This window comes from Anguilla rostrata, chromosome 6, assembly GCF_018555375.3.
Source record: "Anguilla rostrata isolate EN2019 chromosome 6, ASM1855537v3, whole genome shotgun sequence".
Taxonomy (NCBI): Eukaryota; Metazoa; Chordata; class Actinopteri; order Anguilliformes; family Anguillidae; genus Anguilla; species Anguilla rostrata.
Window position 1 is genome coordinate 37,371,846 of NC_057938.1, and position 26,758 is coordinate 37,398,603.

Sequence of the window (26,758 nt, forward strand, 5' to 3'; positions counted from 1 at the left end):
ATATTGCAAGTCTCAGCCCTGGCCGACATGGCGATGGCTTGCTTGTTTGGTTGAGTGTCATGGACACAACCAGATTGAAAATACAGCAGCGGCTCTCTTGTGTTGAAAAATGGTAATTAGGGTGGCAAGAACATGTTAGAGACTCTGCTTGTAATGCAAACCACACTTGTGCATTTCGGCCTGGACTGGTTCAGCAGGCTAATCCTCTCAACTGATGTGTAGCAGACGCAGGTCTAAATCCTTCTGGTTGACTTAACAGTTTTTGAGAATCCTTTTTTTTTTTTTTAAAGCTATCGCACATTACTGCTCATAGACAAGTAGTGACATATCAACGTGGCTACAACAAATACTGTTGTTCTAATTGGTTGATTCTGTTACATTAGTTCAACACTGTTACTGGAGATCTACTGTCCTATAGGTTTTCATTCCAGCCCTAACAAAGCACACCTCATTCAACAGTTAGAGATCTCCTTGAACTTCAAACTATTACAATTAACTGTACCAAATTAGGGTTGTCCTACAGGGCAATAGATCTTAAGAAGCAGGATTGGGCAGCCCTGAATAACCACAAACAAGAGACCCCATACTGACCAGTGTTGCAATCTACCATTGAGGTACCAAGCTGTATATTGGTATAGGAATATACTCCTCAGTTCAGTTGTGGTGCATAGCATTCTCATTTGAGAAAGATGGTTGGTTAAGATGAGACATAACTCTATAATATTTATAGAACTGATTTAGTGATATGCTTGTATATTTCAGAACATTCTTCTGAAATGAGGTCGCTATATACACAGAATCTGACAAGTGAGCCACTGTTGCATTTGCATTTCACCATGGTTCCCCTGACCCCATTTTAATATCCTTTTTTTCTCTCTTTCTTTCCTTGAATTTCCTTTTGGATACTTCTATAGTGAAATCAGTGCGAAGATTATTTATGGTGTCATACTTTGATTTGTTACAATACAAATTGTTTGTTAGATTAATATTCCACTTAAGGATTATAAATGGGCCTCTGCGCCCTCTTGGTAATGCCGCATTTTGGTATTCCTGAGAGTAACACTGATGTTCTTCCCTACTGTTCATCGCTCTGGATAAGAGCATCTTTCAAATGATTGTAATGTAATGTAGCGTGATGTTTTGTACATAAACATTGCAAGTAAGAATTATGCATGCCAGTTTGATTCATCGCACAAACTTTGAACCTAGAGTTGTTCACATTGGAGCTCTGTTGCAAGTGGAAATCAATGAGGAGCGTCTCTGTGGCTACAGTTTGGGCTCAGATCAGAGGAATGCCTTATAAAATATATCTGAAGCCATGATGGAATTCTCAAAATGAGGCAACGAGAAATCCGAGGATATGGGATCTAAAATACATAGTTCATGAGAGAAAGAAAACAAAACAAAGGCAAGAATGAGAGAGAAAGAGTGATAAAGAGAATGGGCAAACAGACAATGATAGTGAGGGAATGAGAAAACGGGAACAGTGAGGAAGGAGGAAAGAGACAGCGAATAGAATGAAAGCGAAAATAAAAATGAGGAAACAATACAAGAAAATGTGAAAGACACACAGGAAGAGATAGCAAAGAAAGCAAAAGGAGAGTGAAGGAGAGAGAAAATGAGAAAAGCAAACGAGGACAGTGAGAATTAAGGGCGAAAAAGTAAGTAAAAACAGCGAGCGAGAAACAAGGAAAGAATGAGAGAACGGGGAAAGCAATTCTAACGGGAGGCTAAGAAATGAGAAAAAAAAAGAATGGGGAGGAATGCGGAAAAAGAGGACGCCTAAAATAAGGGCAATACAAATGATAGAAGGAATAAGAAGAACTGAGAAAGGAAGGCAGAGACAAGATCAAGAAGGCATCAGTTTCATTAGACATCGTCCGGGCCCTGCCAGATGCTGTGAAATAAGAGTGTTGCTTTTTTCTCTCTCGGATGCTTACGAGGGAGTGCTTCCACGGGTTTGTTTATCGCTGAGATAAATAGGATGGGATATGGACTCTGGCAGACAACATTGTTCCTGGGAGACGACCGGAGAGAGAGAGAGAGTGAGAGAGAGAGAGAGAGAGAGAGAGAGAGAGTCATTACTGCCGACTCCGGGACCGAGGCCTCGTTACTCCCTCGTTCGGCGATTCGCCGAGGGAAGACCGCCGCTGATCGTGCCTGCCGCTGATCACCTCGCCGTGCCTGCCGCTGATCACCTCCCGCCACTTGTGACAACGTGATCGAGAAAAACGTCTTTAAAAAATGACGCGCGGTGTCGATGGCGAAGCGAAAGCAGAAAATTGGGGGGGGAAGCGGGACTGTGGGATTGAGGCGGCAGTGCAGGGTAGCAGAGTAGGCCGGGCTCCTGGCTTGAGCTGAAGGGAGGGGGGGTGATCAGGAGGGTAGAACACCAAATAGGAGGTAGGGGACTTCCACTGTACCATGGCTGCACAGGATGAGGATGCAAAGAGGATGCAAAATGGTATCGTTGTGCCCTATATGTTACCTGAATTTGCCCACGGAAAGTCCTTCACCCCTATCACCCTGTTGAAACAGAACTGTATTAATGGACTCTAATAAAATGATGCAATGCCTTTCAAACAAATGACATTGTAATCTGCAGCTACAGAGAGTAGCTGCTGTCGTACGAATTCAGCTTTCACTGTACTGACACCACCAATACATCACCACCACAACTGCTGACACTGTGAGGAGTCGTTGTACTACGGTGACAACTTCCAACGCTAAAAATAGTTCAAAATAGTAGTTATGCTCCTTTGAGTCAATTGCCAGATTGAGTATCTGTGCAAAATAGTGGAACTCATGCTGGGAGGCTGTATTGCAGCAAAAGCTGTCAAAGTGTTCAGCTGCAGTTTCCCTGAAGAAAATGTAGAGGAAATGATTTGGCTCTTATCATAAGAACAGGGTTAAGAGCTTTCCAATCAAGTGAAATGACACAGGTGCCATTTGGGGCCCTTTATACCTCAACTACAAATTTTTAATCCTCCACAGTACCTCCAATCCCCCCCCCCCCCCTCCCCCCTTATCCGCCTCCCAAAACCTTACCGCTGCACTCCCAATCCAGCCACAGTGATTTAGAAATCAACAGTACCTGCAGAGAAAAATTGTGATTGATTTCAACACACTTTGATTTCAATGAATGGCTAGAAATGGTACATTTAAAAAAAGCAAGGCTGGAGCTTGGGAAAAAAAAATCCTTCCCTTTACATAATCGGTTAGAAGGAGATGCCGCTGTGTCCCTTTGGCATGCTTATCTACAGTGACTGCTGCACTGGTCCGAGAATGAGCACTTTGTGGGCCCACTGATATCATTCCACGGCTTGAAATATGTGCTGATACGGCCTAAATCGAGGAAGAGAAGCTTATGGTAGCTCTATAGTAAAGTGTGTGAGTGATTTCATGGAGAACGCTGTATCTCAGACACAGTGCTTCATGTGTGACCGGTGATAAGAGGGCAGATTCTGCTATTATCTGTTTGCCTGGCAGATGCCGTAATCCAAGCGGACTTACATAAACGACACTGTCCATTTTCACTGCTCAGACTGGGTCATTACTGACTTGTTGAAACTACATTTTTGAGTATATTAAAATCACCGTGGTGTGACACCATGAGGCACTAGTTAACAGGTGACACGCCAGTTTGACCATGTATATCAAAGGGTTAAAAAATTGGTACTGAACACAAAATAATCGAAATATATGTGATGTATGCAGACTTCATTCATTCAAATCATGTCATCTAAATTGCAGCAAAATATTCATGGTATTTTATGTAAATATTCGGAATTCTGAAATAGTGTTCTGTATCATTCATCAACCACCAAGCCACGGTTCAGCATTAGGCAACAGATTTTCACCAACAATGAAACATTGGCTCTGTGATCTCTGATTTTCTCGTTTCTCTCCTTGTGAGATTGTGGCAGGTCTGATCAAAATAATGTTTTGCTACATACAGAAAAAAATCGTAAGATTGTAGCAAGTTAATATTAGTTTTCATCTTGCTCTTGCAGGATGCAGGGTTGGTGCTAGATGGTGTGGGAAAATAGATTGAGCACAGTCCCAAGCTCCAGCTATCCGATTGCTTCTCCAAGCGCACGCTATCTTCTGTGACTTAGGTTAATTTCTCTGCAAAATCTTTTGCAGTCTCCAAGGCAGCCTGAGGTGAAAAGCTTAGATAGGAGCGTAGATATGAATACCTCTGCAATTGCATTCTCCCGACTGTATGAATCCATTGGGAGTGCAGTTCTTTATGTGTTGGAAAGGACAGATTAGAGACTTCGGCAGGTCCATTTTCGCTGTTGTATTGACTAGGCCATGTAACTCCAAACAACTTTAATTTGCATTAGTATTAAAATTCCCATAGGGCACTGTTGCCATTGGATTGTTGCAATCACATAATTATACAATTTAGTGATCAATTGTAACCCTCATAAAAAAACAATTACATCTACTATTAGTAGATGTAATACACCGTGTAAAAGAAGGAGCGTGATATGGACAAGTTTTAAACACATAAAATTCTGAGCTACCAGCTGTAGTATCCTGGTACAGTTCACACTGATGGAGTCTTTTTTTTTTCATTTTGTATTTATCATAATATTTATTATTAGTTTTCAATTAAGCCATACTGTACATACACAAAAAATAGACTGGTATTCAACGATAGAAAAATAATTTAATATTATCATTCGTGGTTTGAAATAAACAACGCATGGAAAACAGAATTAAACAGCTGACAGATGTCATCCAAGCTTTCATGGATGCATTTTTGAGTGCATTTGAAAAGTTAGTCAACAGATGGCACAGAGTTATGTTTTGCACATTTTATTTGATCTACAATGAAAATCAGTTGCAATTGTATGCATACAATTTAAAGGGTATTGTTATCGACACCTTGGACCTTTATGCCAAAAATTACAACTTAGTCGCGGATTGCATCAAACAATGCTTATTGAGGTTTTTAGGTTGATTACAACAATGGAACAACATTTGTCTTGCATAAGGCATACAATGAAACGGTCAAAGGCTTGAAACAAAATGCAGTTCATTTAACCATGCTCACATTGTGGTGCACATACATGGGCTAGCAAATTCCCTAAATTCCTTGAGAAATTCCTCGTAGTCAAAAAGACTTTGAAGTATTGTCCAAGTGCACAGTTGCGCTTTGTGACTTTAACATGAATCCTCACAAATCAAGATAGGTCAGTTGGCATGCTGCAGCATAGTTCCACTCCCAGTACTTCCATTTCTATTCCAGATTTGTGAACCTGGAAATGGACATCACACAGAATGCTGCTGCAGAAGCTGAAATGCGACAAGGGTTTAGGGGAACCACTAAAATTGTTTATGGGGCATGTCAAAAGTACACGACCTGCTGGATTGAGAGTAGATGATCAGAATACAATAAACATTCATAAAGGTTGAACAACTGAGAAATGAATACCAAACACTGGCTCAATAGACACAAAGGGCAGTCACACATTCCCATTGTATTAAAATATTCAAAAGGTTGCTAAGAAACTGATGACATGCAGTCCAGAAATCACACAGCTCTTTCAATCAAATAAGTGGCACATGAATGAACCACTGCATTGATACTCAGAGGTGAAACAAAAAAAATCACAAGGAGTTTAAACCTTACATTTTTATTTCATTTCAGTTAATCTGTTTTAGGCTTTCGTTGTTAAGCTTACACTGCTGCAAACTATTCCATTGTTATGAATAGTCTTATTTAACCACTTTTGTGCAGGCAATATGATTGCACTTTTTATGCATAGACCTACTTAACTTTGCTTAGAATAAAGCACTACTGCTCAACACTATAAAAATGTATTTAGCACTTCTGTGGTTCAATGCACTGAAAATGTAGAAGTGTGGGAATACTGCTGTCAATCATGGTCTGTGAAAACTGACAGTGTAATTTGCTTGATAGATCCCAACTTCCCTTGATCCCTGCTTTCATTGCTCAGTTGATTTATCTATCAATACATAATGTCATTTTAATGGAATATTTAAAAATATGTTGAATATTACTGTATTTACCTCATTTATAAAAGCCCACCTACACAAGACAATGTCTTTAATTTTGAGTTTTAACCTTGGTTTAAGCTTTGCATGTTCTTGAAAAACCAAAGCAATTGTAAAAAAGAAAACTGTACATGAGAGTGAATTTCCTTTAACTGAGTAATATCCGTGTGTGGACAGCTCACATTTGAACATCCACTGTTACAGTATATGTATTGTGAAAAGAAATAAGCAGACACTCTTCTACTGTGACAGTATCTAGGGCTGTTTCCACCACTCATGGACAACAATTTAATTACTGTTTCGTTTTTGCTCTGACTGAGGTCACATGCAGTCTTAAAAGTGATGGAGTGCATGTGTGTGTGTGCGCATGTTCGCGCGTGTGTGTGTGTGTGTGTGTGCATGTGTGTGCGTGTGTGTGTGTGCACACATTCATGTGTATATGTGTGCATATATGCATGCATATGTGAGTTTTCGTCATTTAGATATCCAAATGAATCATCAGATCCCCTATCTGTTTCTACATCATTGAGTTCATGAACAGTTTTTTTTTTTTTTTTTTTTTTCGCAGGGAGATTACTCTATGCATACAGAGTAGTGCAGTGGGCAGTTTGATGTACAGATATTTCACTCTGTGCTTTTCTGTGAAATATTTGGAAAATAATCATTTTTGTGTTTGGCAAATGAAGGTGAGCACATGTGCATATAAGCCAGTTGGAAATAATTGCCCTGGGATGATCCCAGTTTGGAGGGGTGGGTAAATGCACCAGCAGCATGCTTCCCTTGCCTTCTAGAGCCAAACACTTATGTTAAATGGCTCAGTAGAACCCAGTTGTCATCTACTGGGATTTACGGGAACGAGTTTGGCATTTCAAAAATAAAAAAGTGCTTAATTCAACTTGCAAAGGACAATAACATCAACAACTATTGAAGGTCTGGCTTGTAAGTGACATGGCCAACCATTCACTTTTCCAGGGTTTTGTTTTCTTCAATTTAATGGTAGAACGAGATGGTACGCCGGTCATAAGGAAGAGGGGCTGACATAAATGGTAAGCAAGTACGCATGCAAGGCGAAAAGATTCAAATGCGAAACAATTTTTTGTCATAATGGGGCACTTACGTATGCAGGTACACTTTTCATTATGCCGTAAAATTGCCGCACATTTTAATCTTTTTGCCATGTACTTGCATACCACTTATGTCTGCTCCCCCTTTGACTAGTGCGGGGATATAATTAGATAATGCAGCCATTGGTACTGTAGTGAAGGCTTGAGAAGAACAACCCTGAAATGATCGACAGTTACATCAGATCTTACTCCAGTTCATTTTGCTGTAGCCCAGACTTGAATTATTCAGCACTGTTGACCACCTCAAATAACTAGTAACTGAGTTAGTGTATTAACCTGCTGGTTGTCCATTTCAGTCAAGGCAGTCCAGTCAGCCTATCAGTGTTTATTTCCTTTGGATCTAGGACATCATGATCTCATCACTCATTGGCATTCCAAAATGTACTGTAAATCATAAACTCATTACTAATCCAGAACCATCTACAAATCTTAACCTGATTACTCATTCAACTAATTCAACACATCAACTCATTATACATAACAAATCTTGATCACAAATGACTCATTACAACTTCAAAATGCTGCTCTGTTATTTCTCATTGTAAAATCTAAATGTATTACTTATTGTTAAAAAATATATTGTACTACAAATTCCATCCTTACTGCACATTGCTATTTCTAACCCCTGCTCTGCAGTACTGACGAATCCCTGTTGTTAGTTCATTGCAAGGATGAGGAATTCAACCATAGTCCATCTACCTTGGTGTCATTCGTGCACGAGAATCAACTGACACAACTGAAATTTGCTGTGTTGCGGGGCATGGCACTAGAGAAAAAACATCAGTCCTGGTATATTAAGGGTAGATCTGAACTGACTCATTCCTTGTTGATTATAATCCAATCTGTTTTTTCCTTATATTTATCTTTGTGAGCTCAGGCATACATTGCCCTTTCTGTGTACTGCACATGCAAAGCATAAATAGCCTGTGCCATAAAAAATGTATTGAACATACATTTAAAAGCATGACCAGTAAAAAAGCTTATGTGCCCTGCAGTACGTACAGATTGCACATCTTTAGGGGTTCAGCTTCACTAATTTAGAAAACCAATCATTCTATGATGATTTTCAGATGTGATGTATTCTTGTTTTCACAGCTGTTATGTAGTATGTTGAAATGTATGACAATCGAATATGTATAGAAATTTGAAAATGTATGGGCATTGAAAATGCTTGCCCTGGTGGGAATGCCAGCTAGCAGCCTAAGATGGAATCTAGCTGGGAGCAGCTACTGCTCCACCTGGATACCATCTGGAATTTGGTGCTGGTCTGTTATGTGCACCATGCGGGCCCACCAGCTGGATGAGGTCTGGCCAGCATGGCTGCTATCTCAACCATCTCGTTGCAAGCCTGACAGCCGGCTTCAAACCAGTTGGACCAGCTTAAAAACAGACTGGAACCAAGCTGGAATTTACACCAGGGTGACCAAGAGTCTGTATTCATCAGCGGTTCCTGGATATGTTTTTCAAAACCACCAATACAAAGAGTGGTGAAGAGTATGAATCACAACCAGAGGAAATTCATGTTGAGTGCTATTTGCATCATCAGCTCCATGCAGCTTTCAGTTGTATCTTTTCTTTGTACAGTACCACTCTCTTGGAGTGGTACTGCACAAAGAGTTACTTTAGCTGACTTAAACAACACTTAGCCTGGCAGTACTTTCTTTATTTGAAGGTTTGTGAAAATATAAGGTAAATGTATTGTAAATAGAGGGAGATTGCATTCGTAATGCTTTTGAACTGTTTGTTCAGGCTGCAACCTTAGCATATATTGTCATTGTGGGTCTTTTATTTTGCAAAAATAACACAGTGTAGTAGCACACGACTGAAACGGATCTGTAGGTGCCGTTGGGTCATTAACAGTAGTCTTACTGCGACCTTGTGATTATGTTGGATTTGAGCTAAGAACAGGTTATTTGACTCAACAATATGCTTGTCTGGACATAGGTTTATTTAAATCAGCATTTACTTGCATTAAATCGTAATCCTATCTAGTCCACAAAATGGTCAGAACGTCGATACTCCGGGGACACGAGAAGCTATTCTTTAAGACAAAGTTAAATAACATCAGAAAGAGTTGTAATGAACAGCATTTGCACAAGCTTTACTTTTCATCTTCCAGGGACTGTATGAAATGCATCTCCTGTATAATGTGATTAGCTGGAAATCCTTTTAATTATCTACTAGTGATCTCTCAAACTGCAGATGACAAAAACAGGGCAGGGGTTCTATTAAACAGAAAATTATGAAAACCAGATTTTTTCTTTTAAAACGACATCCCAAAATCGTCCACCAGACATTTTCTCTTGCCATTTTATGCCATTTTTAAATTCTCTTGATCTCAGCTACTACCTCTACTACTACTACTAGTACTACTTTTACAACTACTACTACTACTACTACTACCAATAATAATAATAATAATGATAATAATAATAAGCAAGGTACTTTGCATTGCTTCAGTATATATCCAGTTGTATAAATGGATGCAATGTAAACAGCATGTAACAAGCTCTGGATAACGGCGTCTGCTAAATGCCTGTAATGAAAATTAATAATAATAACAACCATAGCAGTAGTTTTCAAATATAATGACTAGGTATCTTTTTTAATTCTTGGCCAATTGCAAAACAAGGCTATTTATCACTGTAACATTATGTCAAGGCTGTGCATTCTCAGTGCACTGGCTCGGATAGCAGCAGTGTTCTCATTCTGTGCCTTAGTATGGTTCAAACTGCTCAGTACCACAAATTAATGTTCATGAGCACAGATATTTGCGCTGTGACTCGGATGATAATCTTGTAGGCGATGGCCCGTCCTTCCCCTTGCTCAGCATCGATCATATTGTGTGTCTGATTCAGAGATATTTACGGACTGTGATCTGTGACCCCCCCGCCCCCCCCACCACCACCCCCCGGGCTGTGCATATACATTCCCAGAGACATATGTCATTAAATTAAAAACATAAGACCAAGCAGACCAAGATAAAATTGCTCAGAGAGAGAGACTGCTCACAGTACTTCATTCCTGAGGAGTTACTGTGTTGAAATGATTCTGCAATCGCATTGTTTATATGTTTTTGCTGCTATTTTGATTATGAGGGAACCCGGGTTGATTAGTGTAGTGTAGTGCCTGTTCCCTTTATTCATGGTAATTATGCTATTCTAATTATGCCAACATCTGTTGCCGAGGCAACACATTAGAAACACACAGTATGATCGCTTGATTTTTTTGTGGAGTAATTGGTGGAGTCTGAACGAGTCTTGCTTATCATACACAAATGGAACCAAACTGGCTGTTTTAGTTCTGATTCTGTGTTTTTTTTTTTTTTCAACATCCACTACTACTTCACTGAGTCAACCAGCTGCATAAATAATTTAGCGCTAAGAACCAGATAGATAAACAGTGACGGGAAGAAGGATCATTAACATAAATCCTCACTGAGGGGCTTAATGGCTATGGATTATGTCTTTGTTAGCTGGCAGTTGCATCTTTATTTATTATGGATTGTGTCCTTATTGATTATAGTTTGTATCCGTATAGAAATGGGTTTAAACCTGATTGGCTTGCAGTGTTCCTGTTGATGCGGGAACTGTGTCCTCTTTGGCTGGTGGCCGCATTTCTTGTTTGTGTTCTTATATTCCCTCCTCCGATTCGTCCCCAGACTTGGACGACCCTATCGTGACGGTGCACCAGAGCATCGGTGAGGCCAAGGAGCAATTCTATTACGAGAGGACAGTGTTCCTGCGTTGCATGGCTAACTCCAACCCCCCAGTCCGCTACAGCTGGCGACGGGGGCGCGAAGTCCTGTCCCAGGGCTCCGACAAGGGCGTGGAGATCTACGAGCCCTTCTTCACCCAGGTAGGGGCCAAGGTCTGGCTCAGCCCACCCCAAATCTTCACGCATGGCTCAGCACAAAAGCTTTTGGTAACGGTTTGGCCTTGGGCTACTTCACAGAGAAAGGAGGGAAGAAAAACTTTATCAGAAATGGTTTAATGGTACTGCTGCATTGACTACATACATATTTTAAGAATCTTTGGAAAAACAAAACTTCTTGGTCAATATTGCTGTTAGATCAAGCAATACATGCTCTGATCCAAATAGTGGCAATTCAGGAGTAGGATATCTGTAATTATATACATTTCCTGGACATGCCCCAGAGGAGCCCTGAATGACTGGTCCCTCATCCTATCAGGCGTGACCTCTTGAATGCACATGTCAGGATCAGTGCGCTAGGCCTGAGAGCAGTGATTTTCCGCCCACGGAATACCCTGAGGAAAGTCATGCTGGCTGATCAAGGCTCCTTAAGAGCAGTGGGCAGAATTCCCTCGATGATGCGGAACTGATTAAAATGAGTTTGGACATTAATGTTGCAATCCTGCCGTGCTGTTTCTACTGTTCACTTACGGTGAAGTTGTGTTGCCATTTCCGCCAGAGGGGATTGGCCAGTACTCATGGGCAGTATAACTCAGTTACTCATGTTACTAAGCATGCAGCTGCTTCAATGTGCAGTAACAGTACACTGGCAGATTCTGACACACCTCCCCATTAATGGCTGTCGATACTTAATCTTAAATTGCAGGCATGTATGCTTGCACACCAACGGCATGTGACCCTAATGTGGCTTTTAGCAGTTTAGCGAGTGCAATGGCAGAACTTTGTTTGTAAATTTATGCCATATGTGCTGCAGTGACCAGTCCAATCTCAGTGCATTTGCATGCTGTTTAAATGGAATGAATGTCAAGTTCCGCCTGCTAACTCTAATTAGAGTCACATGCTGCGTATCAAGAGCAGCATTTGTATATGTCGCACAGCAGCAAGTATATCACAGAAAGAAAGGTAGCTTATTGTTAATGACACTTTTCTCAGTATGCATGTTTATGGAAAATTATACCTGACTTTCCTAACATGACCCTTGTATTGTTATTTCTTTGTATGTTGTAAACTCTGTCGGTTTTCCTTTACTGCTTTAAGTCTGCCTACTAGTATCACTTTCAGATATTAGTCACGGCTTTGTGCACGCCTACCCTGTGTTGTTACATAGCTGTTTATACTTGTAATGGTAGTAACTCTATGGCTATGATGACTTCACCAGCACTGCAGTCATTGTCATTGTCACCATCACTGTTACCATTTTGATTATCTCTGACAATGATTTATGCTGGAGGTTCTTCCTTCAAAGGTGGGTTTGTCGCTCTTTTACAGTTAATTTAGATTATTATTCAGTATTATTGCACACTATTTTTGATGAAACAATTTTAATTGGGTTATCAAAGTTTAGGATGAATGTTGAATCAATATAAATTGAATGCTGTAGGCAGAAATATTGCAGAGTGCGCTCTTGTTGTTGGTCTGTGGTTCAGGGGGAGACCAAGATCTTGAAGCTGAAGAACCTTCGACCTCAGGACTATGCCAACTACAGCTGCATTGCCTCAGTTCGGAACGTGTGTGGAATTCCAGACAAGAATGTCCTCTTCAGACTCACCAACAGAACAGGTAACCTTCCATAGGTGCACAAGTAAGAGGCAGATGAGGAGGTGGGACTGCTAGGAGGCATTCTTAAATTGTTTTGCTTTGTTCATTTAAAAAAAAAAAAAACTTAATCTCAGCTTGGATATGTTATTGAAATCAAACCCTGTATATTCAAAATACTGTACGTGAGAATTTTAGTGTGGAGCATTTTTTCTCTAATGTTGAATAAGGTATACCAGACAAAGTCCTTATTTCAAATTTTATACTTTTTCTACTGGGTAAAACTTGACTCCAAAGCAACTGAATGTGCTTGGAGGTGTGTTTGAACTGTGACAGCAGAATCCCAGAGTCTATGGTGCTCACAACATTAGATTAATGTCCTCTGGCCTCCACTGCTTCCTGTGCTGCTGCGAAGTAAATGTTAGCTTAGTGTTTTTCTATTCTTTTTTTGTTTGTTTGTTTTTGTTCCAGCATCACCCAGCATTAAGCTCCAGGTGGAAGACCCCATCGTGGTGAACCCCGGGCACACGGTGACCCTGGTGTGCGTCACGGTTGGTGGGGAGCCAACGCCGACCCTGACCTGGGTGTCCAATGCCGAGACCCTACCGGCGAAGGCCGTCCTCAACGGGGGCACCCTCACCCTGCCGGCCGTCGTCACAGAGGACGCAGGCGTCTACAGCTGCGTGGCCAACAACAACGTTGGCAACCCTGCCAAGAAGTCGGCCACCGTCATTGTCAGAGGTAACAAAGCCCGGTGCCTCCGGTGGACAAAAGACGTCATTATGCTCCAAGGTTTCACCTGAGCTCTGGAATCTTACTTTAGCTTTTAAAAAGGTTTCAGAGCTGGGGAGAGGCTCCACTCGGACAGAGCAGCCCAGTCCTTTGTGTTACCATGGCGAAAGCCAAGTGCGGTGAAAAATACGATATTCAAAATAGTAGGGATTGCTACCTTTGCTACTGAAGCAGATTTATTGTTGCTTCTTACGAGCCCGGTTTTTTCATCCTGCAACTGCGCTTGCGAGTACCTGAGTGCCAGGTAAAGCTGTTTTCTGCTGCCATTAATCTTATGAGTGTTGCTTGAGGGAAGGACAACTCTGGGCTTGTACTCTCAGTGAAAAATGTGCACCTTTTGGTGCACGTAGGAAAGGTGCGTGTTCTCTCTCCTCTGGGCTTCGTAGTGGCCTTTTCAGCATGTGTCACCCCATGCCTGTGTTAATAATGTGCAATAATAATATTATAATTTTTGCACCGAAGTGTTAGAAGTGTGTGAGGAACCAAGGTTTTGAATACTTACTTAATAAACCCATTCAACTAAAGCAATGGTTCACAGAGATGTGCCTGTGACCATTTGTATGGCCGCATGAGGTGACTAATATAGCTGCAAAACACAGAATATTACTGTGATCTTGCCCCAAAAGCATCTGTTCTCATTGTGACTGTTCTTGTATTGATCTTAACTTGTACCAGGTAGAATACACCTATAAAATGTTTAATGGACTTTACATATAAATAGCGTTAACCTAGATGCTCCAACACTTTAATTTTGAATCATGTACATCATGAGTGCAAACGTGTGGTTGAGTTTCACACAGAGGGCTGTGCACATGTTGATAATGTGATTAATAGCTCGTTGAAACAATTAAAACATGGGCTGGTGGCTGCTCAGAGAGAAATGTGATTGAGAGGATCCGGAAGAGCGGATCATTTTAAAATGACGCAGCTGCTTTGGAAGAGAACAGGCTGCAGTACCGCTGCTCTGCCAGCTGAAAGGAAGAGAGAGCCGCTGTGAACAAACATTATTTTCTAAGTCAATGGGAGCATGGCTGCTTGGGAAACAGTGAGCCTCAACTTTCCCCTTGATTAGCCTGAAAGCGCTACCAAACAAGTGTTCTAAAAAGAGGGGAAACCAAACAGTGCATTTGGAATACAAATGTGCATCGACCCTCCACCGTCAAATGAAATGTTTAATCAAATTTGGTTCCCCCACAAAATTGTGGTCCCCCTGTAGGACGCTGTCCAAATATTCTTACACATGACTGGTGTGCTTTAAATGCTTTGCAATCAAACATTCTATTCAAAACCTCTCCTCTGTTGTCAATGGACAATTTTGGTCGCTAGAGATGGATTTTCTTTTTATAGTTTTTCTTCTTTCTTGAAGAGATTTTTATTTGCACTTTGAATGCAAGTGCATCTCTATGCTTCGTATTCATTGTGAACTCACATTTTTACAATTCTGGGTGAGTTCTTTTTTTTAATCTAAATTTATGAATTTGTTGTACCTACCAAACACGTTAATAGACCTGTTTTGACTGGCAAAGTATGTATTGTTCAGTCGCCTATGAAATGTCACAAGTCATTTCAGTATGAGAGTTGAATTGCATAATCATAGTATTATCAAACCTGAATTTTAATTGTTGCCTAAATGTGTACAATTTGCATGTTAATTGATCAATTGGACTGATCTGCAGCAGCTAGCACTATTAACATGGCTGTGTATGTTAGGCATTCAGACTATACCTTAGAATTTGTAGCCCAGTTATACTGTATGTTTTATATCTCTCTCTCCTCTCTCTGGACTTGGAATGAATTGGTGCCTGTTGGAAAATTATGTTGCAGACCCCTGGTTTAATGATGTAAAATGGAGGTTCAGTAATTATAACAGAAACCTCTTCAGCTGAAATTTGGGGACACTGTTCTTTGGAAGGAAGTTCCCTTACCAATTTCAAATGAGTTCAAAGATTGTTGGAGCTCCTTGCTCTTAAGTCCTTCTATGCTAAACTTGTTTACCATCATTGAAGCTTTTTTCTTTTTTTAACCCAGGAGGTATGGTAATGATATTCTACCACTTTAAAGTAATTGATGGACTCTTGAATTGGATCATCATGGAGAGTGGTAGTTCAAAATAAACAGGGGTTTTCTAGTTTCCCGAGGGCTGGTTAACCTCGTCAGCACTCAAAAAGCTGAATTCTCCTCGGAAAGGCTTGCACTCTTAGCTTAGTGTTCCCTTTTACATTGTCTTAGTACCAGCCTTGCTTTTGTGAAAGGAAGCATTAGCTTTGTGTTTGACCATTTGGTAGATAATGTTTTTATTTTGATGTTCTTCAACTCGAAAAACTAGCAATGTGTGGTCAGGAAACATAAAATAATGTAAATTCCTTAACATTTATTGGAAGGTTTTCAGTCAGTGAAGCCCAATTTGTTTGCAAAAATGTTTTTTTTTTTCAGTCTCAACTGGCTTTTTGCTAAATATTGCTTCGCCCTTCTGATTTATCTACCTCAGAGATGCATTAAGCTTCCTCCAGTAATGGAGCTCCAGCTATTGAATTAATATGAATAATTTATAGTAGTTGAGGAGACTACCAACAACTTCAAATTGTGTTTTTTAATCAGAAGATTAAATTATAATATTATAATTATATAATAACAGAATATGGAGACACTAGAGTTTTTTTAACACATAACACTTATTTACGAACACATTACAAGAAAAGAATTATTAGAAAGTTATTACATTTTGTGTATTTACATTTTAGGCATTTAGCAGACACACTTATTCAGAAAGATTTACACATTCAAACAATCTGTTGACATAGCTGGATATTTATTGAAGCAATTCATGTTAAGTACCTTGTGCAGAAATACAACAGCAGTCCCCCACCTCTGAATCGCTACTACAAATTTGGAGATGCAAACACTGTTCCTACCATTATCTATAAACAGTCCTTACTGTTTTAATACAAATCGTAAAAATATAATAAAAGAACTCACTTGCATGGGCCCACATACAGGTTTATCATGAACAATATACTCTAAATGTACTCTAAATGTGTTTTTAAGCTGTGGTAGATTCAGAGTTTAGACTATATTTGTTATGCACACATGTGGCATTGACCTTGTTTTCATGATTTTTTTATGTAATCAAATGAAACCAATGAAACAAAATTAATTTGTCATCTCTTAACTGTTTTTTTATTTACCAGAATTGTAGAAAATCTACTTAGCAGCTGTATATTTTCTCATGCTTATGATAATGTTCTGTGCTAGCAAAAAAATGACAGTAATATTATATTCCCTGAATTATAATTGATTGAATTATATCTCGGGCACCCTGCGGCTCAGAGTGTTGGCGTTGCTGCATGTGCGTAAGCCCCTGCCCATGGAGTTATTTTGTCCAGGGCACTGGTCTGTGTGTTTGAGGTCCTCTCTGAGCAGATGGCTGTTCTCCTGGCAAGGCTGCACCTGGCCTGGGATAGCTCTCAGCTAAGCCTTCCTTCAAGGACATCAGCATGCGCTTGGCACGCCACAGCCGCAATCACCATCATTTTATGGATGAAAAGAGCTGGTTAGCGCTCCCAAATTTTGTGATGCGGGCCATTTTTTTTCCCGCCTCGCTGAGGTCCGACAATATAGTCCAAGACACACCTGAGCCAAAAAAAAAAAAAAAAGTGGTGAGCCTAATCCATGCTGTGTTTTGTCCTTGACTTTGAGTAATTCTTTTTTTTTTTTCATAAATTTGGCACCCAACGTAGGGCTGTACATATCCAATTCCCACCCTAATTTGGAATGTCTAATTATCTGCGACTGCAGCAGCCGCATTCATGCGCAAACCCCACTGCCGAGTCCTCTGAAACACGTGGTCTCACCGGCTGATTTTCTCACACCGCAGCCCACAGCTAAGGTCACACAGAGTGGAGTCAGAGAAAGACCTTTCATATGCGGCTTTAGAATGGAGTCCATGGGGCTCAACGGACTAGCGGCGGTCGCTACATAGTGATGAAACGTGGAACCCGAACAGAGTGAAGCCTTCCATACCCTGGGCAATGACGTTGCCAATTGTTCATCGCCCTATGGAGCTACCAGCCAAAGTCAGCACTGGCATGGTCCAAATTTGATCCAAAACCATGGAGCTCTTCCATGCACCACACCGTGATGCCTTAACCAAATGAGCCTCCCAGCGACATGATTTTAAGTAATTCTTACAATAAAATATTTTCCATTCCTGTGTGTCAATTTTTATTAATATTAGCGGCCACCCAAACTTAATATGTGTAGCCACAAACTATTCTTTGTGTACAAATGATGAAAAAGGCTGATCAACGGTCATGAACAAGGCACAAGATACTAAAATAGTGAGATTGAAATCCCCATTCCCCCAACACCCATTATCTTAAAGATTTTACTTTTTTTTTTTGGAGAAAAAAAGGAACTGACCTAGCTTGTAAGATAATAAAATAGGTACTGTAAAATAAAATAAAAAACCTGTAAAATAAAAAACTGTAATTGCTACCTTTGGAGGCAAAACTCTTCGTGTAGTTGTAGGAGTAAGAGCTTTATGTTTCTAAATTGATCAAATGGGAATACCAGCCTCTCTGTCTAAATTTTAAAGTACGCTGGATAACCCACAGCTTGAGCCACAACTGCAAGGGTCTATGCTGTTCCAGAGTGGACAAACAGGATCACTTTGTAGGTTTAGCTTGCATTACACTGCTGTTGGTGTTTGGCCCTGTAACAAAAACAAACCCCTCTTGATGTGGCTTGTAAAAAGCCTGCTCCAAGTATGTAAATCAGCATGTAAATTATCAAATTATCAAAGTTTTTTTTCTTCTATTTTCTCTTTAATAATTCATGGACCAGCAGTGAATAATGTTTCCATTAATGAGCTGTGAGGGAGCACTTTCTGAAGGGGGGAGGAGTTCTGGGCATAACCAGGCCCCTGACCCACCGGCCTTTAGAGTTAAGGCATGGCCCTGGGCGTCAGCAAACCCTTGGAGGACGGACAGCAGTCAGTGGTGGAGGTTTGAGACAGGCAGCCAACTTCCTTCATAAAAGGCACAAATGTTGCCCCCTAATTGGCTGTTGCTGTATATCCTGACGGTTAATGAAGTGAGAACAGTGGGCAGTGGCTTATGGTAGTGGCACAGAGTTATGAAAACAAAGCAGCCAGGTTGCCAGTTTCATTATGTCTGTTTGCATGAGGTGCTTAACCTGAATTGCACACATACATATGCGAAAAAAATTGTGTAAAATGGGGGCCCTATGCACAAATTAAATCAAAGTAAATTGATCTTGCTCATAGGTAGGGACATAGGTGGGTTGCATGCCCAGTTTATCTAGGGCATGCAACCCAAAATGATTTCAGTTTGCATTAGTATTGAAATCCCCTTTGGGGATATTCCCCAAAAATGGGGATACTGCCCAAAAACAACTTTGGCAGAAGTACATGCTGCAGTCTGCTGATTCGCATAAAGAAAAGATGGTCACAGACGAGTCAACAGATGGCACACACAATTATCTTTTGCACATTTTATTTGTTTTGCACAAAAAATAGATTATATCCGGTAAGTTATTCTTACCAAGGCTGTGTACCTTAATACTGTACATGTAAGTTACAGCTCAGCCATGAATAGCATCATCATTGACTATTTAATATTGAGGGTTGATTTCAACAAAAAACTGCAGACAATTACACTCTCAAAGGCCATAATGCCAAATGCTGTTCGTTTAATATGTAATGCTAACATTGTCTCAAAATACAAATCCCACTGATATGATTGGTAACACTGTTGGGCTAAAATTCTCATTCAGCCTCTTTTGCGAGTTTGAAGTTCTGAATTTTCTATTATCCATTAAAACTAGGACATCTATGGTTGCTGACTGTCTAATGCTTTTGAGGTTAGTCGTGCTTTTCCTTTTTTATCCCCATACACATATTTTTAACTTGATCTTATCAACAGAGAATGTACGTACAGTGCCTAGTATAGTCTGGAAAACAGATAGTGCTGCCATTACATAAAGGTGGGGGTGTCTGTGAGTGAAATAATTATAGGTCGATCTCTAAGCTAATACATTTAGCCAAGGTATGGGAGTGTCTTTTAGTGGCCAGCTGAGATCATTTTTAACTGATCATTTTATTCTAATTGCATATCAGTCAAATTTTAGACCCACAGCACAGCAGAACTTATGCCGCAAAATTAGTTTTACGTGACATTATTACATCTCTTGACAACCAACAGCATTGTGCAGCTTTATTTATCGACTTGAGTTAATAATTTGGTACAGTTGCTCCTCCTTGATAGTCTGATGTTAATTGGTCTTGATTGCTCTGCCTTGAGATGGTATAGGAACTATCTCTCTGGTAGATAACCAGCAGTGGCAGTAGATGGCCTAATATCTGGTTTCCTTAATGTATATAAAGGAGTTCCACAAGGGTCAATATTTCCATTAATATAAATAAAATCTGCTCAACAATAAAGCACTCAAAATTCAATTTTTATACAGACAAAACAGTTTTGTATTCCATAGCCCTGGCTATATCCCATCTGCAGTCAGATTCCCAGGCCTTACAGTTAGCTCTCTCCAGTCTTAAATTAGTACTAAATACAGAGAAGACAAAATATATGCTATTCATTAGAAGTATGAAACAAACTATAGGTTCAGGTTCATTAAGACATTATGTGCGTCTCAGATTGTAAGTGTATCCTCTTATAAATACTGGTTTTTGAGTAGATGATGAACTCTCATTCAAATTGCACTGCATACTGTAACTGAAGAGCTTACAAAAAAAATCAAAAATATAAGCTTTGGTTCCTCTATAGAAACAAGGCATGTTTTTCATGGGCTGACAGAATGCAAATTGTTCAGTCAGCTTTCACTGTATCATAGTTCCTTAAGATTCATTGCTGGAGATACATTTTTGACGCATCATTGCGACTTGTATCAGAATGTTGGCTGGCCGTCCCTCACAGACCGGAGAAATTATCACTGTCTGCTTTTTATTTACAAGGCCTTGTTAGAGAAACTGCCATTTTATCTTTCATCACTACTACTGAGTGAGAGTCTGCCATACAAGATCCCAAGAATGGCTCACCTTAGAGGCACCTCCTTTTTAATCTCCTATGGAGAAAAGCTTTCAATTGCTATGCACCAATTAAATGGAATTAACTACAGCAATATCTTAAACTGAACACTTTGGTTACTGGCTGAGTTCAGAACTTTAATAAAGCCATATTTAATAGTGTCTTGCACTTACCAGAAGTGATATTTAATGGAGTACTGGATTCATTTATTGCCTTGTAGTTTTACAATTTTATTTCTATATTGTTGTATTGTTTATATTTTATATTTTTAATTGTTTTATATTTTATAATTACATTGTATATTATATTAAAAAAATAGTTATATATTTTTTGTATTTTACACCTTTATTTTATTTTTGATACCCTGAGTTATTTACTAACTATATTTTGTTCACAGGGCAAACATGTAAAAGAGAATTTGGTTCTCGTTGTCCTATGCTGTTTAAAGAAAAAAAAATTGTGACAGTCGCAAGTGGCATTTTGGCTAGCAATTCCCCAAAAGTTGACAAATTCTTGTGTCATTTTCGACCACTGTTCTAATAGACAATTGTGCTACATGATACTTATAAGGAGAAAAATGTAAGGCACTTTAGGCTTGACAATAAAACTAGACCCTGAACACTGCTCCTGAATTCCATGAATTTTTGTGTTTCCGAACAAACAAGGAAGGTAAAAAAACCATGGCAAAAATATGCTTTTATGCTCCAATCAACTCAGTGATGCAGAAAGATGCTTCTCTTTCTATGGGCAAGAAACTGAAAGAACCACTAACCACAGACAAAAAATGACAAAGGAGACTGTTAAAGAACTGACCATAATCAAATTTACTCACACAGTTTGTAATTTCACTCCGTTTGAGTTAATCTGTTTTCCCTTTAATTTGTATAAGGCCTACCCTGCTGCTAACTATTTTGTTATTAACATTAGTCTTATTTAACAATATTTTGTGTGGGTAATGTAATTGCATTTTTATGTCTACTTAATGCTTAAAATGCTATAAAAATGTTCTGAACTAGAAACAGTACCTGGCAGTGTGGGAACATTGCTGTCAGTACTCCTCTGTGCTGCAGGTCTGATGCAGAATTTGCAGATAACTGCCACTCCACTTCGCAATACACAGTGCTATGCTTGATGCGATGCTACTGATCTTCTTGCTCCAACTGCACAGTCCTCTGATGCAGTAACAGTGGCTGAGCTGTCAGATTGCAGATTAGGAAGAAGAAATGGCCGCACATATTCCAGGCAACACGCACGCTAGTTTTCACGCTCCTGAATCCCAAACTGACGGTGAATGGAACTGTCCTGCAGTTGTGTTTCAAAATTATCAAAAAATGGGTGAATTTCAAATATATGGCGAGTCTTAGAAACGAAGGTGTTATGTACTGTAACTCACGTTGAGTGTACAGGAGTCTCTGTGCTCTCTCACCACTTTAAACTTCCAGTTCCCCTATGCTGTCCTTTTGTCTACTGTTCAGAGAGTAACTACTGTAAGACTCAGTCAAGCCTGGTCTTGAATACTCCAAGGGTCTGAAACCTGCCCTTAAAAGCTACTCCATATATTGACAACCGTATGTGCAGAAAAATACCTTCCAATACCTGCAGAAAATGTCCTTTTCCTAATTTCTATGGATCCCCCCATTATTCTCTTAACAGAAGTCAACCTGAAATGTTCTATGCACTCATTAAATTTACATTTGCATGTTTAAAAGCTTCAATCAACTCATTTTTCTCTGCATGAACCGTTGTTCCCTTCTGCTACTTAAATCTAATAACCTGGAACCAATTTAGTTGCTTTTAGTAAGCTATATCTTTCTTAGTACTATGACCAGAACACAGGAATCTAAATATGGTCTAATAGAACCATTCCAGGATATCAATTTTCCCTCCTTGGATTATTATTATTATTATTATTATTAGTAGTAGTAGTAGTACTAGTAGTAGTAGTATTATTAACAACAAAATTAATATTGTTCTTGTTTGCTAATTTGGCAATGTTGACATCCTTAAAGGCTGTTGGTTCAACCGTTACAAGTCTTTTTCAAACTCAGTAGGCCTACCATTTTCCCCTTAAGAGATTGCTGGCCACAAGGCTGCAGTACACGCTATACAGTAAGCTTACCAGACTGCCTGACTAGATTTTCATAAATGTCTGACTGTTTTTAACCTTATGGCAGCAAGTTCCCATGGATAATGTATTCATAAATATCTTGGCATCATGCACCTAATGGAGCCATGGGTTCCGCTCTTACCATTCAATATAGTTGCACCTCCTGTCAGTTATTATTGCAGTGAGCTTCAGTTGAAATCGTAAAAGTCTGTCATATTTTTACTCTTTTAAACAAACGGCTGTGTTTTAATTGCTACCTGTTATAAATATTAGGAATTTTGAGTGTTGTTAAGTCTGGAAGGCAATTATGTAGGAAATGTGCATTTTTGGTGCTTACATGCTTCTAATAATACCATTATTTGACGAAAAAGAAACACAAAGATTGATAAAAGAAAGCTACAGAAGTCCGTAGATTGCAGAGGTTATCTCGTGATTGCAAGATAACAACTTTCGTTATGTCGAGATCACGAGATAAATTAAGTCATGATCACAAGAAAACAAACTTCCGTTATGTCGAGAGATAAATAACGAGATAACAAGACCGAATATGTGTGTGTGTGTGTGTGTGTGTGTCATCTTGTATTGTGCCGAGCCATGGTGAATTACATCGCTGAGACAACGTGCTTTATTTGCTGGGTTCATTTGTTGAAACTCAGTCAGTTTCGTTGTTGAGATAATTGCCCAGTTATATGAACAGCACTAACACAGGGAAGACCTTACTACTGCACAATGAAAAAAAAAACATCTTTTTTGTAACAATATGTCAATGTACTTTTGTGTTATACTTCACTTTTGTACACATGGTATCTCAAGGAGGATATGCTATGTTCTGCCTTAGAGAAGGGGCTTTTTTGATCCTGTTTGGTAATGGCCCTGGTAATTTTAGGAATTTTGAGATTAAGCATTTGGAGAACCTCTGCTGTAGGCAGTGAACATTAGGGAGTACCCACAGAAATGAATAGAGAGTGATTGCTTGGGCATAGCGAGCATTTATGGATCCCAGTCACTACAGCCCTCTACTTACTGCAGGATTTAGTTAGTAAATAATCATTTTCCTTGAGTTTAATTTCCCAATGCTTATTCTCCAATTATATGCTAGATGTTAATTATAAGGCCACATATTGATCTTTCTATTACAGTACCATGGTTACCCTTTAATAGTGCAATGTTTGGCTATTTCAGCAAAACTGCCGCACACTGCTCATTTTGTTTTGTAGCTGTCATGCTAAAAAGTGTACCACTGCAGAATTCAAAGGAAATACTGCTGTGAAGGAACAATGATGTAGGTCATTGGGATGGGAGGCCTCTCTGTGAACCTTGTGCAGTTCAGAAAATTTCTCTCTTGAGTCTCAGATGGTGTTTAACTGATAAATCAGTGTTTTAAATTTTACAGGCTCAACTGATGTTTCAAGGCAAATGTATAAGACACATACAATAACTAATGTTTGAGTTTTTAGCTCATAGTCGCTTTGCTAATAAATGCTGTCAGAAATTATATTATGTCACTTTCCTCTGAACATCTTAATTTCGGCTTTGAGCTTTCATTTTCCACAGCATTATGAACATTTTACTGGCTGATAAGTAAGATTTTGTAAGGGTCCAAAAACTTCAAAGAGATGGGGACATTGTGAATGCATATTTGTCTTCAGGGAAGACATTTATTTGCTTAAAATGTTTGAATATGTGAGCACAAATGGTATGTGGCCCTCAGTTTCATGTATGCTGAGATGAGTTTTGGTCTTGAAAAGAATTTGAGTATTAGACACTGAATTTGTTTCACATTTGTAATCCATGGCAAAGAGATGCTGATTTAGTTTGATAAAGGGGATAATAATTATCAAAGGGGAGCAGAACAAGTACTGTGCTTTGATCCACCATTTAAGTTTTCCCAACTTAAGTAGCTTTGCTAGATTTTGTTTGGACTCCAACACCCAACAGCCTTTGTTTTAAACCCGGCAGCTCTGAAGAAAGGACGGTTCTGGATCACCCCGGACCCCTACCACAATGATGACAACATCCAAATTGGCCGGGAGGTAAAGATCTCCTGCCAGGTGGAGGCCACGCCCCCCGAGGAGCTAGTGTTCAATTGGCTGAAGAACGGGCGGCCGCTGCGCAGCTCCGAGCGAATGGTCATCACCCAGACCGACCCCGACGTGTCCGCCGGCACCACCAACCTGGACATCATCGATCTCAAGTTCACCGACTTCGGCACCTACACCTGCATCGCGTCCCTGAAGGGTGGAGGCATCCCAGAGATCAGCATTGATGTCAACATCTCCTCCACTACTGGTGAGCACCTATTTCAACTGTGCCCACCCCTGTTATGGGGGAGGAGTCTGTACAGGAAGTGGGTGGGTGATTGGGAGGGGAAAGCTGAGCTAAAAGGCCCTTATCTTTGAACACAAAAAAACAGCCATTATACAAATATGTTTTTTTACTCACATTTTAGGGGCCTGTGTTGTCTTTTCCTCGTGGTCTTCAGTTATAGCACATGAAAAGCTTGGAAACATAGTGAATGCCGAATAGTTTCTTTGTTTTTTGCCTCAGCTTTTGCTTGTTAAGATTTTGTAACAGATATAAAAATGCAAACAGATAGTGACAAACAACTAGTAAGGTGATTTATTCCTAACAAAACTGTTTACATACATTCCCACATTTCTAAGCACAAGTATTTTTCATTGTAAGAACTGAGTCATTAACTAACTGTTTTTTTTTTTCTCGGTTAATGTTTTATTCATTACAAATAGACAAATGCAAGCCAAGGCTTGCTCTGCTTTGCCAACAAGATTAAAAAGCAGAGACAAACCAGAATTCAGAGTGACACAGTTTCCATGGTCAATCATAGCATACAATTCATCTTCATATTGGCCAGTGTTAAAAGTGACAATACAAAAGAATAAGGCCGAAACTGCTGATCTCACAAAGCTAAGGCTGTTTGAGATAGAGACCCTGTGGCATATAGAACGGAATTAATTTCTTGCAAGATGCAATTTATCAAAGGAGAAAGTGTGGATTGCATTTTTCCACCGAAAAGATATTTTATTGTTCATTTGTCATTAGGTTATGGGAAGGATAGGATCTGTTGGCTTGCAAAGTAATTGCTCAGCTATTCCGAGGCCACTGTGTTTCAATTATGACCTAAAAATGTTACATGTAGAACATATTATCATCATCTGAATGCCATGTGTGATTTTCTTCATTTCGTGATGTTAGAACGGTCTTTGACCTTGATATCTAATACACTTGCAACAGGAAATGCTGAATGGAATACTCACATTCAAAGACCTGCGTGACATCAGAATAACAGTGTCCCTACAGAATAGCACGTCCTAGCTGTGACACTGTGACTCTGTTATATAAAGTCCTCAGGAAAGTATGTTTTAAAATGTATCTGCCTCGCAAAAACATGAATCTGCATCTTCCTAATGAACCACTGTATTATCAGAGGTTTTTTTTTTTTTTTCAGACTTGCACATGTGAAATAGTACATTAGACACATCTAAATCTGATTGCATAATCTGCATGGTGTGCCTTTGCAGTAATCATAATTCCTGTGCTCCGATGCTAATTAAATCAGAATAGCTAGCGGCTACGGCAGAGTACTTATTATCTTGTCATGCCCCTGCCACTTTTCATCGCTTTCCATATTGTGTTATATCTTCAGCTTCTCAGTGTCATAATCCAAACAATCACTTTGCCATTTCATTATGGTGGCCGTCTATATATTAGAGGCATCAGTCTCTCCCCGCTCTCTTTTCCTCCGCCTCTCCCTTCTCTTCCTCCTCTCGCTCTCTCTTTCACACCCTATACCTCTCTCTCTCTGATGTAATAGTAGTATGGCATTGACTGTCAAAACCGTCTGGCTTATAGGAACACTGAGGCCGATCGTGTGAAACACAAGTTGGCTTAGTTATGTCTTGTGTGTGTGGTGTTCGATGTGGTGTGTGCGCGTCCATGTGTGTGCGTGCGTGTGTGTCCATGTGTGTGCGTGCGCATATGTGTGTGTGTGTGTGTGTGGCGTCATATGTGTGTGTGTGTGTGCACTGTGTGTGTGTGTGTATGTGTTTTGTGTAGGTGTGTGTGTGCGCTCTTGTGTGTGCGTATGTGTGTGTGTGTGTGTGTGTGTGTGCTCTTGTGTGTGCGTATGTGTGTGTGTGTGTGTGTGTGTCTGC

General features: G+C 39.8%; 1 protein-coding gene across 4 annotated transcripts in view; it reads left to right on the forward strand.

The window, feature by feature from the left end:
- LOC135257063 (MAM domain-containing glycosylphosphatidylinositol anchor protein 2-like) overlaps positions 1-26,758 on the forward strand; it is a 139,126-nt gene that overhangs the window by 47,413 nt on the left and 64,955 nt on the right. For all 4 annotated transcript variants that reach the window (XM_064339471.1, XM_064339472.1, XM_064339473.1 and 1 more), the window contains exons 4-7: positions 10,816-11,012; positions 12,515-12,647; positions 13,095-13,364; positions 24,546-24,875. In XM_064339471.1, the coding sequence (XP_064195541.1) occupies positions 10,816-11,012; positions 12,515-12,647; positions 13,095-13,364; positions 24,546-24,875 (930 nt within the window). The remainder of the gene's footprint in view (positions 1-10,815; positions 11,013-12,514; positions 12,648-13,094; positions 13,365-24,545; positions 24,876-26,758) is intronic.